Source organism: Melospiza georgiana, chromosome 16 (genome assembly GCF_028018845.1).
Source record: "Melospiza georgiana isolate bMelGeo1 chromosome 16, bMelGeo1.pri, whole genome shotgun sequence".
NCBI lineage: Eukaryota > Metazoa > Chordata > Aves > Passeriformes > Passerellidae > Melospiza > Melospiza georgiana.
This window is the reverse complement of record NC_080445.1, coordinates 2,867,308-2,887,886: the sequence shown is the minus strand read 5'-3', so window position 1 is coordinate 2,887,886 and position 20,579 is coordinate 2,867,308. Positions and strand designations below refer to the sequence as shown.

The following is a 20,579-nucleotide window of genomic DNA, read 5'->3' as shown; positions in this document are numbered from 1 at the left end:
GAAGACACAGGATTTGATGTATTTGGTAGTATAAAGGCAGATGGATTTTTTATCTCCCCAGGACTGGGTAGCACTTCAACTGAAATATCATCTTTCTTTTTCATCTTTTATATTTTAATACAAGCTTTAGAATTTCATGTAAACAAATCAATTCAGAAAGAAACTGGTGTTTACACAGACAAGTTATATAATGCCCACATTATGTTTTCATGCTTTACATCCAGGAAGGAAGGCTTGCTTTAGTTCCTGCACTTCTAAATTTTATTTTGACCCTTTCTGCTGCAGCCTTTCCAACCCCTTCTTTTGGGAATCTGAGGGTAGGTGAGACAAGCTTCTCTCTATAATATGGCAAGTCAAAAAGTGGAGGTGTCTTGGCTTTGGTTCATTCCATCCTTTAAAGAGACAGGAAAATAGGGAGAAAGATCTGTAGTTGATATTATGAAGTAGACTTTGACTGTAATTAACAGCCTGGGAGTTTTTCTGCTTGCTTTTCTTATCCTGGCCTTGCAAAAGCTGTTGCTGTCCTGCTGGGATTTCTTTTTGGAATGCAGAGGTGTGCTCTAGCTAAAACATGTGCTTTGCCTAATAAGCTTTCCTGGCCACTGAGCCCAGCTGGCTGCTGCAGTCTGCATTTGTTTTGTCTTAACTAATTTTTATAGCCATGCTTTAAATGAAACTAACACTTTTTACATTAAATGACAAACCAAGCACAATGTCCAGAAATGAAACCCAACACTATAATCTACTCATTTTTGCTTTCAATGGGTAGCATTATATAACCAAGCAGCCTACTAAAAAGGAAGATGTGGAAATAATGCTGGTGGGATGTGAATGGAGCTAAGCTGAAGGGATCAGCCTTTGTTGGAGGGAATGTCTGTGTTGAGTTAAGGGTTTAGCACTTCCTCTGATAAGTACAGAAGATGAGTGAAGAGAGTGGGGCCTGGCTGGTCAGCACAAAATGTTCTTGTCAGATCTTGGTATCTTTTGCTGGAGGTGATGATGAATGTCATCAACATGTAGCACTTTGCTGGAGTCTCCTGATGGGTTAACTTCCAGGGTTGCTGCAGTCTTGCAGCTACCTTGAGTTGATAAAAAGTGTTCAAACACTCTGAAATTCAGCCAAATCTTTCCAATTTGATCCAAATTATGAATGAACAGAAGAAATGTTAGAAAATAAAACACGAAATAGAAAATCTGTTTCAAAATACTCATGAATCATTGTTTACAAGTCTACAGCAGTGACACTGGAATTGTTGTGCAAGTTTGTTCTCCATGAATTTGTGGAAAATAATGTTTTTGTTCTGACTTTGTGCTGAATGTGAACATTTTTCATATAGTACTCGTCAAATATACAAAGCTCTGGCCAATTCCTGCTTGGCTGTTAGTTTCAGTGGAGCTTTTTTTAATATGATGGAGCAGCTGCTTGGAAATTAAATTAAAAACAAAAAACAAACCCATAACAACAATAATAAAACCACTACCAACGAAATACCTCTGTATCCCTGTTTGTATATTTATTCTCACAGATATAAGGGCAGGTTTTTTTCTTTTAGTCAATTCGCATAGCTCAGAGCTGCTATGAGCAGAAACTTCTCCCATAGCTGTGAGGGTGTCATCTGACCTGCACACAAATGTTCTTCTGGTCCTTGTGGGCAGCTGTGTGAGTGGGGTCAGGCTGAAGGTTTGAATCTTTTTGCTGGTTCTTTTTGCTGCTTTTTGAAGAATTGAATTGCAGTGAAGCTCTAGACCTCTTTTTTATTTTTTGCTTTACACAAATGTCAGTGGACAGATTTAGGGCCTGGATGTCAACTCCATTCACTTACAGGTTTGCCTCATGTTTATTAAACTGTGACTGGTCAGAATCATGGTAAGTTTTTTGGAGTCAAAATTACTTAGGATGACACCTCAGAAAGACACAGATAATTGCATTTGCACTATTTAAAAAGAATAGACTTTTTCATGTGACTTTAAAAAAAAAACAAACACTTTTTTATTTAGTAGCACTCCTTTTAGTAATTTACAGAAGAGACTATGCAAAATATCAGGATGAATTTCTGTGTGCTCCAATTAAAAAATATCAATTCAGAAATTTGTCAGTTTAGGCTGCCTGAACTAAGCAATGACCTTAATATATAACTAATCTATGAATGGCCTCCAGGCAGCTGTGAGAAGAAAATATATAGATTTTTACTTAATACTTGTGATTGGTACATTAAGAAAACAAACAAACAAAGTGTTGTTGAGTGTTTGGATATTGCTAGGAAAAAAAATCAGAGATCTCTTTAGATGCAGTCAATAAACTGCAGTGAGGAAAGAATGCAGAACTTGCTTCTATGATGTTGTCATCCTACATCCTACAGCTCTTCCTATAGCTGAAACCTTGTTAAAACACATAATAATAACCAAGTGGTGTCTTTAATAATCCTGGTAGCAGTGGGGCACATTGGATGACATTTTTGTTGTGATTCCAAAGTTCTCTGTGTGGGAAGTGCCCCTTCCCTGAGCCCTCCTTAACCACAGCAGGTAGAATTCTCTGTGCCCTGATCCTGAGGCACTCACAGTTTCTCAGCACCTTCCTCCCAGTTCATTCCTATGGGAGGAGGGTAAAATGCACATATTTTGCAAAACAAAAATGTTCTAAATACATCACCAAGTGTTAGAACATAGTTGGCTGTGCACTCTGTGGAAAAAGACAGAAGCTCTTTGCTCAGAATCTATCGCCCACCTTCCTAAATACTTTGTGATTAATGTTTATTATATTATTGTGGGACTGCAGCAATTTGCAAACTCTTTAAATGGATGAAGGAGTAAATCACTGTCATGAGAATGCTTCTTTCCCAGCTGTTTTTCTGAAGATGCTTTCATTCATCTTACCAGTCTTAATAGGAAAAATCTAAGCTCCTTTTCCAGAACATATTTTATGCTTATTTTGCTTTAATAATGCTTTAATAATGTTTTTCTATGCTGACCTGCCTGTCTGTAGAGTTCAGAATATCCATCTAAATCTTGCCCTCTAAAGGGTGAATTGCAATTCTGACTACCTCTGTCTTATCTCCATAACTTTAGGCTTGCAAATTAGCATAGATGTTTTGTAGTGAATGAAAGACATCTTATTTAGCTCTAGTAGCATGAATTATTAATTTGTTTTGTATAGAGGTGTGAGGAAACAGTAAACTTCAGCTCACTGGATATCAAACATGTTCTGTGCAAGCACATTGAGAATTTGCTTTCATTCTCTGGCAGTTCCTCAGCAGTGATGTCCAGGTTGGCTTGGAGTATTCCTGGACATAAATACTCAGGTGCTGACTTCTTAAAATCATAAGTGGAACGAGACAAGCAGAATTTCTAATTTCATATATGTGTCATATATAAGAACTCAAATAAGTTTTGACAATAGATGTGCCCTCTTCAGTGTGGCCTTGGGGTTTTTAAAATCATAGAGTGACTTGGATTGGAAGGGACCTTAAGATCAACCAGTCACTAACAGGTGCCTTCTGTCATTCTACTGCTGCTCATTTTCTACCGTTTGTCTTTTTTTGCCATATTTGTCCCACTAGTAAATCACACCATGGAGAATCTGTGTTGTAGCATCATCCCATCCATCTTTCTTACAAGCAGAATTGCTCTGACTTTGATCTGAGCTAATTAAGTGTCTGTATTTTTATGGCTATCACAGAGTAGTTAAAGAAAAGATAGCTGGAATATATGTGCTTTTCCAAATGAGCCTGTAGGAGTTGTTAGGGCTTTGATCCTAAAGTTTCATTTTTCTTGCCTTTCTGAAAGGATGCTATCTAGAATATTTCCATCCAAATACTGTGGCAAACTTCCCAAGAGCATTCCTGTTTTCATAGGAAGAATCCCATTTCTTAGTTTTACACAGGGCAAACAGGAATCTCTGCAGCCTGGGCAGGGTTGAATGAGACTCTGCATAGCATCAGGCAGGTTTGGCTGTTTAGCTTATTCCTTGAGCCCACAGAAGAGATCAATATGTTACCTAATAGGACATTTAAAAACATTTCCAGGATTTGCTGACGTGGGGGAATGCTGAGGGAGAGGAATAGATTCTGCACTGATCTGAGCACACACTGCTGCGGTCTTGGCAGGGCCCTTGTTCTCGTGTGGAATTTGCTGCTGCAGTGGTGCATTGCAGGAAATAGATAAAAATCAACACACAGAATGTTTCCATGCTATGGATGTACCCAGGGAAGGAGCAGAGCATTTGAACCTTAAGCAGCTTATGTGTTTTCACAAGGCAAATAGACTTCCCACTGTTAAAAGAATCTTACTATAGAAGGACACGTGTTTTAATTTGAATAAGGTCCATTATTTAAATGGTTTAAAAACACAATAGGCTCTTAACTGCATCTTTTATAAAGGACTTGAGAAATCATTTAGGTTTGTAAATGCTGGTGGAGGAGATGAGCACCTACCAAAGGAGAAGCAAAGAAGCAATTTCAGCATAGTCATTTGAATTCCAGGGAATTGCTTTGTTCTTGTTGAAATACAACTTTTTACTACTGTGGCTATGTACAGGAAAAGCAGAATTACATTTTTAGAGCATCCTCCTATTTTTTCCTCTAGCTCATGCTGTCTTTTAAATTGCACAACTCTTTTTTTCCTCCCAAGTTTCATTTCAGCCTTGTACCTGTTGCAGAATTTTGTACAAAACGAAAAATGGAAAAAGTTTAAAAAACTGCAGGGTTTCAATAACTATCTCCTGAAATGACACACATCCTCCAGAATAAGGAGAGCTGGAGAAAAATCTGTATGTAGAATTAATGATACCTACTCAGTTCTGTGTTTTGCCCCCAGACATCATTAATTTCATCTGGGTTATGTAGTTGTAGATTGGCTTGCAGGGTTCTCTTGATGAGAGCCCTTGAACCAAAGTCATGTTTTTGTAACTTGGATAGACCTTGGCTATGGCATGGTTCTCATTTAACAACGTCTTCATTTCAGAGTCAATTCAAAATAAATGTTGTATTTCTTTTGAGTGTTGTCCGTGCATGTAATCCCTATCAGATAAAAGGGAAAAAGTTTCCTCAAGTTGCTTTCTAGCATGTTGAGTTTCCTTTTTCTCTTCCACAGTTTATTCAGTTACAGACAGAAGTAGGACTCACTGGAATCAGCAGCAAGCTGCTCACATGGTCATAATGGTATATTTTTATTTACACTCCATCTGAGAACTGTGATGTTATTTAACAGCTTAGGCCATTTCATCTTTAATTATAAATTGTGATATTGTTGTCTTCAAACTTCAAGCAGATGGTCAGAGCCAAGTGTCCTGTTCAGTCTGGGAGAGCTGTGCAGACATCTCCTCTCTGCCTTTTTTTTTTTTGGTTCTGCTGCTGTCTAAACAAACATTTAAAATAACCCAGTTTATGAAGTTACCTGTGGTATTGTGAGCACTTACTAAACTCAAAAATTCTGTAACTAGTGCACAGTTTTGCTTGTACAAATAAAACCTTTATGGGTACCCCTGACCTCATTTGGTCTGAAAATAAAATTTACAATATTGATGGCATATTCTCTGAAAGACAAAATTGACATTTCCAATCTTTCTAATTAAGACTTGGTTGCAGGAAGTGAGTGAACAATACTTAAGTTGATTTTTAAATTATTTAGAGCTGATGTGTCAGAGCAGTGCACTGACTCAGAGTAACTGAATCATCCTATCAGCATGTGGAGGAGTGATTTATATGCCATATCATGCAGAACTGTAGAATCAATTCCTTCTTTTTGTCTCTTCAACTCTAAGAACACGGCTTTGAAGTTTAAATTATTTAAATATCTGAAGTGTCCCAGCCCCTGCACTGCTGTTTGATGGATTTGTGACAGACTGGTGTCAGGAGCACAGCACAGGGAGTCTGGGAGTAAATACAGACTAAGGAGTGACAGAATTGTTGTGAGGCTGATTTGACCCATTTTTGTTATTCTTGAGGTACTCAGGAGCAATAAATGCTCTTGGCTGTGCTTTACCACTGGCTCTGTCCCCCACAGGGCAGAAGAAACTCCACTGTTGGAACAGCCATAGGGCCTCCATCTTCAGCAGTGGTTGGTTTTATGGCCTTTTGTGATTATCTGTCCTTTTTTCCTTTCAGAAAATAGGCCAAGGGAAGCACACTGTTCATCACTCAGTGTGAGCTGCTGGGGCTGCTTTAGATCTGGGAGAGAATTGGTTGCAAGATGAATGAATAAGAATAAAAATAAAACCCTGTGTCCAGGCTGTGATCTAAACATAGCAAGGGGAATAGAATAGGCAAAAATTCCCAGAGAGGATTGACTGTTCCTAAAATGTGAATATTAAGGCCTGGAACACTGAATATGTGAGAAAATGTTTAACTTTTGCTTCACTGTCTTGATCTGTGGCCCAGTGAAGGCATTTGCACTTAATATTAAAAATTTTCAGTCTAAGGTCTCTGACTGTGCTAGTTTGGGTTTGTTTTTTCTTCTTTCCCCTGGTCTGCTATTAAGGCAATGAACACTGCAAACCTTAACTCAGTCTCTTCACTTTTGTTCTTGTGTCTGTAAGGGATTAAGGATTCAAGAAAGCAAAGTTTTATTGCAGGAACTGTCACAGATTCCTAAGGCTCTACACAAGTGTTGCTTTCACCTTCTTTCAAGTGCTCTGAAGCACAACCTTGTAAGGAATAGTTTGGCAGAGCTGAGGTAACACTTTGGAGCACAAACACTGCTCCTGGGGAACAAAGCAGATTTTGGTGGCAAACTTGGGCATGGAGGCAGAATTTCCCACATATAACTGTATTCTCTGGGTGGGCATATGCAGACCTGCCCAACAAACACCTTAATCTGTGCAGACTGAGAATAAAGTTGTCTCTGAAGAAGGTTTGGGCTGGAAAATGAAGCATATCCACCAGAAACTTGCAGTAATGATTATAACATGTTAGAAAATTATATACTTCCTATTTTTTCTGATGTGTCTAAACATTATATCTGTTTTACACAAAAGACTTACTTTAAAAGATGGGAAAACAAAGTAGATTTGGTTTGGGAAGCTTTTACTTTCCTAATGCTACAAATCTGTACCTGATCAAACATTGCAGGGATCCATAACTCGTGTTTGCTTTAAGACTGCCTTAAGAATCTGCTTCTTTGAGTTACTTGTGAACACCTACAGGGTAGCAACACCTTCCTTATGATCTTTTAACCTCCCAAGCCTCCCACTGTCTTGTTAGTGTTACCTCAACCATCTTTTCCCCTGTACCTTTGTGGTGGAGATGTTTTGCAGACTGTGAAAGGTAGGAGGTCTTTGGCTTACAAGCTTGTAGCTAAAAACCTCTCTGTTCTCCAAGTGCTTTGATATATTTAGTGTGAGCATAAGAGGCAAGACTCCTAAGTGCCACAGTGAAAAACTTCTAAAAAGATGTTTTCCTCTCATCATATACAGTTAAATAAAAATTGTACTTCTAAAGCTATTTCTGAAATAGTTGCAAATGTGGAAGGAGAGTTTGTAATAGCTCAGGTCACTGGATGCCTCTTGCTTTCCCTGCACTGTTGGCTTTGTAGGGATGGTTTATATAAATTTCCATTGCCATTGGCTGGTTTGAGGAGCCAGTATTACAGAGGTTGAAACAGGTTTGTGGGTTTTTAGAACTACTGATGCTCCTGCCCTCCTGTGTGACCTCCTTGCTTTAGGTGGAGCCTGAGCTGGCCCAGGACAGCAGAGCAGGAGCTGTTGGACCAGGAGCAAGGACAGAACATCAGTGGATGTGTTCATTTTCTCCACTGCTATTCTGATGGTTTGATGGTAAATTAGTAATAAGCTGTTCTGGCAGTTTGGCAAGATTTGGAGTGTCAGCTCTCTAGGTTTTGTCCTAGTGATGCCTGCTGCTTTCTTTTTTAACTCATTTTGTATCAGGACTGTTCACAGCATTGAGAGCAGTTGTTGAACTCTTGCCTTGCCTTAGGGGTGATCCCAGCCAGTTCCCCTGTGTGTGTCAGGCTCTGATGTTTGCCCCCTCTTCTGCTGGGCTGAACCTCCTCTCTAGAGGGTCCAAAACCATTGCTGGGGCTGGGCCTGTGGGTTAGCCCAGCCCTGGTACCAATACAGGAATTGAGGGAATTCCTCAATTGAGATGCTGTCAGTAACACTCTGTATGTGCACACACCATTTATATTGTGCAGGACCATTCTTTTCTGTCATTTAACAAGTGATTATACTCTTCCAGAAGGAAAACATTCACAGCCTCCTCTGGTTTCTATGTGTGGTTTGTTGGAATATCAGAGCAAAAACAAAGGGAACAGACAGAGGTTTAGTGTGGATTGAAGGAAGACTGGTTGGGGACATGAAGATGAGGGATTGTGTATGATGAGGTGAAAGATGGAGAGATGAGGGTGAGGATAATGCAGGAAGGAAGCAGGAAGAGAGCAGAATAACAGTGGGAGAGAGTGTGAAGGAAGGGGAAAACTCTTGGATAAGGAAGGGATGTTCCTGTATCTTGGGGGAGAAGTAACAGGTTGATTCAGTAGCTGAAATCCTGGTTGAGTTCCCTAAAGTATCCAGCCATAAGCAAGACCTAACTTGTCTTTTTAAAAAGTTGAATGCTGTTTTAAAACAAGCTGGTGACTGTATGGATCCAACTGCTTCTCATTACTCATTTGCAGTATTCTGTTTCATCTTAAGACTGTAGCCTCAAGAGATGTGAGCAGGGTGGGAGTATTATGAAACAAAGTAATTTGATTATTTGGGGTGGGGTAGGAGAGTGGCAGCTTTGTTTTAACTTAGCAAATTGTTTAAAAGCACAGACAGATGACAAGGAGACAGCTAATCTGGTTAAGAATAGCCACTATGGTTTTTGATATTGATTTCTTTCCTCACTCTCTCTTTTAACCTTGTTTTCTTACAACTTCTGAAAAGCCACCTTGAGCTAAACTGAACAAACAGAGGATATGGATAAAACAGCTTCCTTCCAAGAGGTCATTGAACTGCTCTTTCAACTTTCACTAAATTCCTTATACATTCTTCAATTTAGTTGAATTTCCATTGCAATAAAAACTCTTTACGGTACGAATTTTCTGCCTTTTAGCCTAAAATGACCAGCTTTTACATGCTTGTTATGTCATGTGTTTACAATACATTTAATGCTAAAAGATTTATTTTTAGCTGGCTCAGTAAAATAGCTGCTTGCTGGAGTTGTTGTCATAGCAGCAATCTTAACAGATAGGCTGATCCCATTTAGCTTCTGCAGCCAACGAGCGGCCGTTAGGCAACAGTTTGACAGTTCTGCAGCATTTTTCTAAAGATGGAAATTGTGCTGGTGGTGGTGAATTTTTTTTGGCCCAACTTTAAAATATTTCTTTCTGTAGGTGTGTGGAGTTCGATTCAACATTTTCCCCTAACAACTTATGATAACTTTGAATACACAACATGTGAGATTCAGAATTTAAGTCTTAATTTGTAAGAGCTTGAAAATAAATTACATGGTGCAACATATTGCAAGCTGCTTTGATGATTTTTTTTAAAAAGCCAAAAGTATTCTGAGAGAAAAATGCCAGACTAGAGAACAAGATTGTGCATCATTTATTCAGCAGTAATTTTAAGTTGTGGCAGACTGGGCAAATATTACTGAAGAATTTTGTGGGTTGTTTTTGATAAAATGCACTGCCTGGGTTAGATGATATCTTAGGATTTTAGTAATCCCAATTCTTTTTTTTTTTTAGTATGAAGAGAAATGGGTCCTTCTATATTGTCAAGCAAAGAAATAGTATTTTCAGATTAGGCTGTAAAATCAGACATAGCTCTAAATATTGTTTGTACCTCTAAGCTGTTACAGAAGTTCAGTTGCCCTCAGACATAGGTCTGAATGCAGTTCTGAGATGAAAAGTGAATTTACTGCAAAGAATTTCTCTTGTCTGTGAGTTCCAGTCAGATGGTATTGAACCTAAATTGCTTTCAATGTGGTTGAGCAAAAGACTTACTCTGAAAACTCTCTTAAGTCTCTTTTTAAACAGAGTAATTAAAAAAAATATTGAAGTACTTTAGTTTAATGCCAAGAGATGAGTTTGGATGCTGTTGGCTTAGAGTGCTTCAAATGTGATTAGGAGTCAAAAAGTCTATTTAACCTTCCAGTGACTTTTTTTAGTCCTTAAGACTCACTTGTTAAAATATATTGCTATCACAGACTGTCATATCAGGGGTGTGTGCTTATAAATTTCCAATGAACCAGGGTAACTTTCCTCAGACCTGCCCGTTCTGGGCAGTTTTGGGGAAACTTTCATTGCTCCTGGTCCAAAGCCAGGCTCAGAATGGCAAAGGCAGCTTCTGTAACTCTGGCTGGTATGGATTTGATACTGTGCCACTGTTCTTTGGACTAATGTAGAAAAATCTAATGAGGGAATCTGGCAGAATCTCTCAGCAGAGCAATGAAATATCAAATACCCACACACATTTTAATGTCCAAGTTATATTCCAGCTTTTGAGAGCATCAAGGAGGTTGGTGCTGTGAAAAAGGAGAGTTCTTGCTGTGATCCCACCACCCCAACTGCTGCCTCTTCACCCCTCAACCTCCCTGCTGGGCAGCTCCTTTGCTTGGGTTCTGGTGTTCATCTGAATGAATCTCTTGGACAAATGGAGGAGTTTCCTGTGTTCTGTCCAGCTGCTGGTTTTGCACACGAGGACAGAACAGTTTCCCTGTTATGCTGGTTTTACACATGAGGACAGAACAGTTTCCCTGTTATGCTGGTTTTGCACACGAGGACAGAACAGTTCCTCTCCTGTTGTGCAGCAATCCACAGTGAAAGGGAAGGGTGGCCATGAGTGCTGTGCCTGGGCTGGGGGATGCTTCTGGCTCTCACAACCTGTGTCTGTTTTGCTGTTTCAGGCAAAGTCGTGCATTTGTCATATGTGTGGTGCCCACCTGAACAGACTCCACTCTTGCCTCTACTGTGTCTTCTTTGGCTGTTTTACAAAGAAACATATTCACGAGCACGCGAAGACAAAGCGACACAATTTAGGTGAGTTCTCCTCCCCGTGGTGTTCATCATCCTCTCTGTTATCCCTCTCCATTCCAGGCCAGCAAAGTGATATTTTCTTGTAGTTACCTCAGTAGGGAGAGAGATAATTTTATATTTGGGGTTTGGGTTCGTTTAGTGGTATTATTCTAAACTTGGTGCTTAAACTTCCATTGCATCACTGTTAAGTTTATCTTTGCAGTTAAAAATTTCCTTAGTAGCTTGGTATTTATGAATTAATGTCATATTTAAAAATGTGAGGAGGCAGAGTTTGGGGTTTTTTTCCTAAGTGTTAAAAATGGTGGGTTTGATGCCTGGAACTAGAACATTTATTTCAGTAAACTTTTTTTTTCAGGAGGTCATGTTCACTTCTTTTATTGCTGAGGAAAACACCCATCATTTCTATCACAAAGAAGGCTAATCAAGTAGCAACCACAATTATTTAAACTGTTGAAGTTTGGAGGCAGGGGGAGTTTCTTCATTTTTCTGTGTTGGCTTCTTGTTTCTGTTGGGGTCAGTAACCTAAGTAGTAACAAAACAGTTTAATTCATGTGGATTACCTTTCCCTCAACAGTCTCATAAAATGCTGATTTCAAGGCCAACAAGTTCTGTTCTGTCAGCTTTGGTGCTATTTCATGTTCAAAGCCAAAAAAGCCTTTTTTTTTGTTTCAAATTACCTATTGCTTATAGTTCAGAACATTATTGAGTTATAATGCAAAATCCTGATCCATATTAAAATTCTGTTTTAAAATGGATGAATATAATTTTTCTCCAAATTAAAATACATTCTTGGTGGGGTTATGTAAGAAACAGGAAAAAAAAGGCATTATTTCATGGCATAAATTTCCTCTTGACCAGTGTAGCCACCATTCCTAATTTAATTTATCCTAAAGTGCTTATGGAACAAACTGTCTTTATTTTCCATGAAGACAGAGAAGCTCCAGAAGGCCAACAGAGCTGTGTACTCCTGTGCTTAAGAAATGGGTGTGTAAGTTTACTATTTATGGAAAAGATTATTTAAACCAGCAGATCGTTATAGTTTCTTCCTCCATATGTGTCAAGAAAGAAAAAGATGAGGCTCAGTAGTGGTAGAGTTTAAGTTTGTCAATGTCTTGAAAAACAGAATACTGGAAAATAGTACTGAAAATTCCATCATGGTGTGGCTGAGAGCTCTGGGACTGCTCAGCTCACAGGAGAGACTCAGGGGAACCTCATGAATGGGTACAAATACCTGAAAGAGGGGTTAAAAAAGTGTCCTGGGCTCTTTCCAGTGGTGTCCAGGAGGCAGAGAAGACAAAGTGAAATACAGGAAATTGTGTCTGATTACCCAAACTGGAACAAGCTGCCCTGAGAGGTGTGGAGGGTCTGTCCCCAGATATATTCAGAATTTCTCTGGACAAGGGCCTGGCAGCCTGGATGTGCTGGATGGCCCTGCTGGAGCAGGGGCTGCACAAGGGGACCTCAGAGGTCCCTACCAACCTCAGCCATGCTTTGAAAACTGAAAATAACAACCCAACCCTGTGTGACATCTTCTAATTGCTTTTTGCAGAGTGGGATCTCAAAGAGCTTTTAAAGTCAATTCATTAGCTGAATTTTTTTTGGAATCTCTACCAATGTGGAAGTACAAATTATTTGAGGTAAACGTGAAGAATTTCTGGTAAAAGGGGTGTGTGGGTGTATATATATATATAAAACAACCTTTTATGCTAGTACAAGTTTATGGCCACATTTAAGGTTTAAAAAATACTGTGCTAAATTGAGACTGCCAGCAGTATTTACCTGTTTATCTGTGGACACTTTGTAAACACTGTAATATTTTTACCACTAAACTCACCATATTTATGGAGAACCTTTTAAAAAAGCTTTTTAATTGCACACATTCTCAGCTGCTGTTTATGTATTTGGGAAGCTTAAATTCAAGTTATTTTTTTTGCAAGACAGAATTTGCTGTTGTCTGCTGTAGTGAATTAGCTTGTGTTTCCTTAAAGGAAAACCAAAACTGGATTGTGGAGGAGGGAGATTCTTAAAAATGCTCTTGCTTAGGGACTGTTGTGGTTTTTGTCCTGGTATTTGACAATTAAAGCTGTGTCAGAAAAGGTATGTCCCAAAAGGAATAGCCTTTAGATAAAAAGGGCAAGAGTTAATTAAACCAAAACGCAAAATACTTTTCTGGATAATCCCAAAAAGGATTCTTCTGCAGCTAAATATAAATTACTTGGTGCACAAATACACATAATGTGAAGATTGTGCAAGTGACTGCTTGATTTCTAGTTTTGGAGATTCCTTTCTCTCAATTTTTTAATGTATATTTTGATGTTTAATTTCCAGCTGCATGTAAAAGGAGCTTTGAAAATATTTTTGTAATTTTACTAGTGCTTTTGGTTGCTTTTCCTGCTGCAGTGTTAGTTGGGAAAATAACATCTGATAGGCAAAAACAAGTTAAGTGCTTTGAAATTTCAAAACGAAGAGGAATTATTTTAAAGCACTTGGTGACTTTTTGCTGAGCCAACATCAGTCTCCATGGAGACAGGCAGGAGCTGCACACTTTATCGCAGTTGTAAGAAATACCATGGATTTCAGCTGTAACAGCTGTCTGAGCATGGCAGGGATGTGTTTGCAGCTCAGGAGGCTCCAGCATCAGATTCCAGAGTGGTTTTAAATACATCCCTTGCTATCTCTGCCTGCCTGAGCCATCTGAATTAGGCACTGACTTTACAGTGATTCCTGTCCTCTTGAATCTGCCTCCTGTTCGATGTATATTAATAATGCTGGACTTCATTTAATGGATTCTGTGAGTTGTGGATGTGGGTGATGGGTAGGTGAGGTAAGATCCAGCTAAGGAGCTGCTTTTTTTCATCCGTGCATTGCTCAGTCCCCATCAGACAGCCTCCAGGACAGTCTGATACTCCCACTGGGCTCTGTGTGTCTTTTGTCAGGAGTTGTGAAATGCTGAGAGCAAAGTCCTTACTGAGCTCCTCTGGGATTTTTCCTGTTTTTGATCCTGTCAGATGTTTCCTTTTCCCCACCTGAACAATTTTTACCTTTTCTTATTGAAACTCTTGTATGATTCTCATTATCTTCATCATACTTCACTCTTCCAGTTCTAATGTGTCCATTTCTGGTGCCAGCCCTTTGGATTAAGACAGTTTGCTGTGTTAATGACTTGCATTCTTAGTTAATACTTCCATGACTTCTATTTTGTGCTTCTTAACCTGCTGTTCATCACAGAGCTGATATTGTTTCTTGAGAGTTAAATTCAGGGATTCCAAAACTTCATTTCTGATTGGTGTTACTAATCTGTCTCTTTAGTGGGTGGAGTTTCACTCTTGGTGCTATTGCCTATTTGCTAAGGAACTTGAAATCCTTCTGGAGCTATTTTGATTATACTAAATGAATGTGTGCCATCAACATACTCTGTCATCTTCCTAAATAATCCTTCCAAATCAGGTTCAGCACCTGGGGAATCTGCTGGTGGATTCTATCCTTGTAAAAATTGATGGTCTCTTCCTTATCTTTTCTGCAGCTGCTCAGTGAAGGAAAGTACACAATAACTTAGTCCCAGAGTAGCAGAAGCAGGAAGATGTCTGTGAACAGTAGCTCTAAAAGAGAAGAGAGGTTGGTACTATGAAGTTCACCTCAAAACTGCAGCAGTGATTAATTTATCAGTTTCCTGACTGGGACTGAAAATTTCTGGGCAGACACCAAATGAAGTTTTAGTATTCTTTCTGAATGAATATTTTCTGTTGTTGTTTTTTTAATACACACACACTCATAGCTGCAGAAAACCCACTGCTGTAAGGTTTACAATCCATGTATTTCTGAATGGGGTCAAGGAGCTGGAATTAATATTCCATTCATAACAACATAAAATGCTTTGACACACTGTGGTTCCTGTAAATTAACAGTTAAAAGCACATTTTCTATCTGGATTCCATAGGGACTCCAGGACATTTTTTCTTCATCTTATCTTTCCTGGCTTGGATTCATGTGGAGTTGTAGGATGATATTCTAAACCATCACAGAGTGTACAGCACAGGGGCTGCCCATTTGGCTCCTGGTGTTAAGTGGTTTGCAGGATAATATTGGGTGCTTGCCATGTTTGGATTGCAGGCAAAATGAATTTAAACATTAAAATTCTAGATCCATATGGGGCCAGTAGGCATCTTGAAGACTTCAGAGCCACAAAAACACTTCTCACCTGTTGACTCCTGTTTTAAAAAAAGAAGAAAAAGCAGTACTAATGGAATAGTTCTACCTTGAGTAGTAGGAGAAGATACTGAATGTGAGAGGGAAGGATAATGCTTGACTGACTATAGTTTTTAATGTGGATTTAAAAATTTTGGCAACAGAAGGAAGCTTGGGGTTTGTTTTGTTTTGTTTTGTTTTTCCCTGACAGTAAATACCTGGAGTTCTCAATGGCTGGATGATAATTTAGCAGGAGTAGTCCCTTTTCCACCTCTTTTCCTCCCTTCTTACCAGTTCAGGAATTCTGAGCTGTGGTGCAGGTTCCAGGTGCCAGGAAATCAGGAGGAAGGCAATCAGATGCCTGCCTTGTGCTGATAGATCAGAGACAAGATCCAGTGGAGAACTGGCTGAAGTTTAACAAATCACTTCTTGGGAACCTGAGCCAATTACCTGGAATGGGTTTAATGATTAACACTCAAGGTGAGAAATCAGGGAGCATGAATTAGCTTTGGATATTGGCTTAAAATGGTCTGAAAGAATTGCAAATTTAGCCTCCTTTGTTACAGAAGTTGAAGGAAATGCAGGTTTCTTGCATAGAACACAGACAATGTTGATTTGAGGTTGATAATATGCCAAGACTCACAGAAATTCACAATGGAATTAATTTCAGTGCAGGTAAAAACTGACCTGAATTCTGAGTTGCTGCTGGATTTTTTTTCTTTTCTACTTGAGTGCACCCAGTGATCCAAGGGAGATGATACCACAACATGATTCACAAATATCTTCTGTCTGCTGAATGGTATCAAATATTATGGTAAAGTATCCCATTCCCAGCTGAGCAAGGTCAGTTCTTTTCACCTGGATCGTTCAAAATCTGAACATCCAAGGTTTTTTACCTGGATGAGCTATGCACACTCTGGATGTGGCACACTTCCCTGCTTTTGTTGTATTCCCATCCTCTCTGGTCTCTAACAGTTTCACAAGGACATCAGTTGATATAGCTGGAAAAATAAAGCCCTTGGGCTTAACTAAAACACTTTACTTGGCTCCCAGCTGCAGTTTGAAGACTTTTTGCTGCCAGATTTAAACTTTCACCCCAGAGCTGTTGTTTTTTAAAACTTAGTGTTCCTTGCACCATAGATAAAGTTGTTGTTGTTCCTGCATGATCATCTGTGCTGCCTCCTTGTTTCTCCAGGCTGATAGTTTTATTTCTAAATGAAAAATAAAATATATTTGCATTCCTCTCTTGGGTTGCAGCTGCTTATAATTTTGTATGTAAAGGAGTCCAAGGAGATCAGACTTTAAAGGAAGGCAAGCTTGTTGTCAGGACAGAAGGTATAAAAGCAGAGAAAAATGTTGCATTCCAAGAGGTCTTTTCATTCTTAAATTGCTCTGCCTGTGATCACCAAGTAGGTATTTTGAATTCCTAAACCAGGAATCTAGATTGATCAAATTTAATAAAATGACATTGTGATTCTTCTAAATTGCTTTTGGTTCTTCCTTGTGAAAAAAAGGTAGATTTCTACTTGCTATATGTTTTATTTTCCAAGGGTAATAAATTCTGCATGTGTATTAAGCTAAAACTGATATTCACTGATATCATCCCCCTGTACCTTCCTGAGAGAAGGGTTGGAGTAGTTTTAGGAAAAGCAGATCCTGGAAGTTGGGAGTAGCAGCCATTCCACAGGAGCTCCCTAAAAGAGGAGTTCATTGTGAGGAATGTGGGGCATCCTGCAGGCTTGGCAGTGGGTTAATCCCAAACACCTGGGCATTATTCCTAGGTTGGTAGTTCCCAAAGTTTTTATGAATTTGAGGCTTTTTTGTTAGCTTTGTGATCTAAAATATCAACACAAATACCAGTGCTGAAGTTTGCTACACGTGCATTCTCATGCATTACTGTCGTGTTTTTTATGGGATTTTTCTGGCCAGGTGTTTCAGTTTGGGATATGGCTTCATGGCACTTCAGTTTAAAACAAAGAGGATTTAGCCTAACAATGAGGTGGAATTAGTTTCATCCCCCCAGTCCTTTCAGGGAGAAAGTTTTGTGTGGACTTTGTCCTTTGGGTGTGGTAACTTCAGTCAGTGCTAAGGAATTGCTTGCTTGGGTAGAGATTCTGCCTGTAAAACAGCCCCTTCAGTGGTTCCTCTGTTCTTCTTCACCTCAAGACAACTAGCATAAGAAAGTTTAAGTGTATTTCAAGGAAAAAAATTCAAATTACATTAACCTGAAGCAATTAATTCCCAAACTTTCCTAGTGGGGTCTTTTCCTGAGCAGCTCTGTTCAGGTTCCATGAGAAACTCCTGCCCTTCCTCGTGCTGTGGCCAGGCCTGTGTGGCTGCCTTGGCACTGGTGCTTGAGGTAATTTGTCCAAAACCCCCTGCTGTCATTAAAAAGGCATTGGAAGTGTTGGCAAATGTACAACTGCATTGTTCCCATAAGTGTGTTGGAGAGAGGATATTTCCTCAAGAGTCCTTAATCAGGTGCTGGACAATTAGAGCTTTAACTCCACCAGTGTTTCTGTGAAACTTTCTGATCCTTTACACCAGAAATTCCTTCTGCTCTCTTGTTGGTTTAGATCTTGACATCTCTATTTCATTGCTCAGGCATGTAAATCCAGCAAGAAAGGAAAAGTAAGGAATCCTCTGAGCACAGCTATGCTTACATGTTCTGATGGTAAATTGTAACTATTAGTGCTCACAGGGTCCTTTTTATTCAATATTCTGCCAGCCCTGTTCTGTTATTTAGGGGCCTGTTGGTGGGATCTTTTAAAGTATGTGGAGAACAATATTTGGGTTTGTGTTTTAAGACTGATATTTTGGATTTTCTACAGATTTTTTTTGTAGAAAACTGTGCAGAAGTGGTAATGCAGTAAGTAATTAAGTAAGTATTGTAGAACTCTAATACTCTGTAAGTTGTGATATACCATCCCTGCAGTTACTGATTCTCCACCACAGCTCAGAGTCTTGTCTCCTTTTGGAGTATTCTGCTAAAGGAGTTTATTCAGTCCTCTGGGCATCAGGGTGAAATATTCTGGTGTTGAGACACTACACAAGGTAAAGAAAATCCTGAGTTTGTGACTTTACATGAGGTAACACAGTCCTTATCCTCTTCCACAAACTGAGTGGTCCAGAGAGGCAAAACAGAAGAATGGAGCACATCAGCAAGATGAAAAACTGTTTAAAGTAATTGGGGTTTATTGAATAATAGAAGTAACAAACAGTTGGCATAATCATTGAAAAGGTGATTTTAAAAGAGAGGAAGGAGGAAAAAAAGCAGCTTGCAACAGATTAAAGAGGAGGGACGGCAGGTTGTAAGGGAGTAGAGGTTGTGAAGGATGAGGAGATGGGATTGGAAAGGAACTTTACCAAAAACCCTCCCCACAAGCACTGCCCCACTGCCAGGGCAGCACAGAGACTTCACCTGTGTTTGCCTGCTGAGATCCATGGCAGAATTCCTGCTGCATGGCATGTGCTGTGGCTTATTGAGCACTTCAGAGTAATTCCATGCTGTTTCTTGCAAGCTGCCTAATGTGGTAATGGTTTCCTGTGCTTAAAACAAGTTTCCATTGCAGTAAGACTATTCTAATAATGCTATTATCTGGAAATAAAAGGAATTAAAAAACAAAATAAATGAAACCTCCGTACTTGAGGGAGAAGGGTGATGTATTTCTTAGCTGTTTGCTGGTGCAGGTTGTGTTTTAGTAAGATTTGTTAGTGCTCACAGATTTTTAGCTTTCCTGTGATTGTGGCCTTTTTCATATCTGTATACTGAAAATCATCAGTTTACTATGATTACTTTGCACTTTTTCCATGGTATATGTTGGAGTAAAATGACATTTCTCAGTTGGGTATTTATTTTGTTTCTTGGCTTTCTTTTATTTAAGGTTGTGCAAAAAAAATATTTTTAACATTGGTCAGTGTTCAGTTGTTTATTCTGAAAGGGTGTGTGAAATGAAAAATTGAGACAGAAGTAACCTGTGGCATAAACTACCCTGGAAAAGCTTTCCCCTGGAGAAATAGCTCTGAATTTGCTGTGCTGTCTTCTGTTGGAGCCTTCATCTGTATTTGAACTAGGTGCTTCCTAATTATTTTAATGGCCTTGAAGAGAAATGGCTGAAATCTTAGGAATAGACAGTTCAAACTGATACATCAACTCTCACAGGACTGGTTCTGTGTGTGTTGTAGTCAGTCACTGTCCTGATGCCTCTTGGTAACTCAGGTGTTTCAAAGGTAAATTGTGGGTTACAAACAGCCTGAAGGCAGCTGATGCTTTGTTGTCCTGCACAGTTTTCTTGCTGTGCCAGAAGCAACTGAATAACTCACACTGAAACTGGAAAAATGTCTGGGTTTTTTCTCTTTTTTTTTTTTCCCTCCCAGATTCTAAGGTACAGATTTTTCTTATTTTGTGGACTGCTTGGAAGAAGGAGTGCCTGACTTGGAAGCCTGCTTTAAAATGCCTTCTGGTTTATGAACTCACATCTTTTTTTCCTCCTCCCCAACTTCCCTTCTGTTTTGCAGCCATAGACCTTTTGTATGGGGGTATATACTGCTTTATGTGTCAAGATTACATATACGACAAAGACATGGAACAAATTGCCAAAGAAGAACAACGAAAAGCTTGGAAATTACAAGGTTTGGTTTTCCTGCCTGAATTTCTTGTTTCTGTTCTTAATCATACCTGTCCCTCCCATTTGTTCAGTGGCAAAAAAAAAACCACTAAGGGGAAGAAAGAGCTCTTTAGAGAGAGTAGTGCAGGCAATGGGAGAGAGATGTTCTTCCTTTCCAGGAGTCAGACTGTGGGTTTAACACGTGCACCACACCTAATTGTAGCAGAAATATTTTATCTTTAATTGCAAAAAAAATACAGAAATATCTAACATTAATCCTGCAAAAGCTTGCATATCAAAAGTTAGATCTGTATTAGGTAGAGAATGTAACAGTTTGCTGCTTTAGGCTTATTTACGTGGTACAGGCAATAAATGTGTTCCCCTCACATGAAATGCTACCCTTGTGTGTGATTATTTTTTAACTTTTTTTTTTAAATAGATCATTCCAGCTTACTTACACACCTGTGCTTTCAGGGTACACGCACAGTATCTATGTAGAAATATTTACACACAAATATATGTACACACATTTGTTTTATTCAGTTTGCTTTCCCTAATTTTTTCTTTTTTAGCCTTCACCCCAACAGTGGTTTCTCACTACCAGTGTACAATGACAGGTAAGAGGCGTGGGCTGGCGACGCACCTCACTAACAAGCGTCCCTTTGCTGATTATCCTGCCATTCTAGACATGAATCACAGTTAAGAATGCCACTTTTATCGTGCAAATCGTTTTCCTCTTGTTTGGATATGTTCCAGTGATTGAATAATTGCAGCAGACTTGATTTCATATGCTCTTTCCTTGATAGAATTCCTCCA

The 20,579-nt window shown here is 39.2% G+C and overlaps 1 protein-coding gene across 2 annotated transcripts in view; it reads left to right on the top strand.

Moving 5' to 3' along the window:
- The window catches only part of USP22 (ubiquitin specific peptidase 22), an 88,864-nt gene that overhangs the window by 20,610 nt on the left and 47,675 nt on the right, over nucleotides 1-20,579 (top strand). The window contains exons 2-4 of one of the 2 annotated variants that reach the window (XM_058035200.1): nucleotides 10,842-10,974; nucleotides 19,675-19,788; nucleotides 20,336-20,380. In XM_058035200.1, the coding sequence (XP_057891183.1) occupies nucleotides 10,842-10,974; nucleotides 19,675-19,788; nucleotides 20,336-20,380 (292 nt within the window). The remainder of the gene's footprint in view (nucleotides 1-10,841; nucleotides 10,975-19,674; nucleotides 19,789-20,335; nucleotides 20,381-20,579) is intronic. The other variant, XM_058035201.1, reaches the window with a different exon arrangement.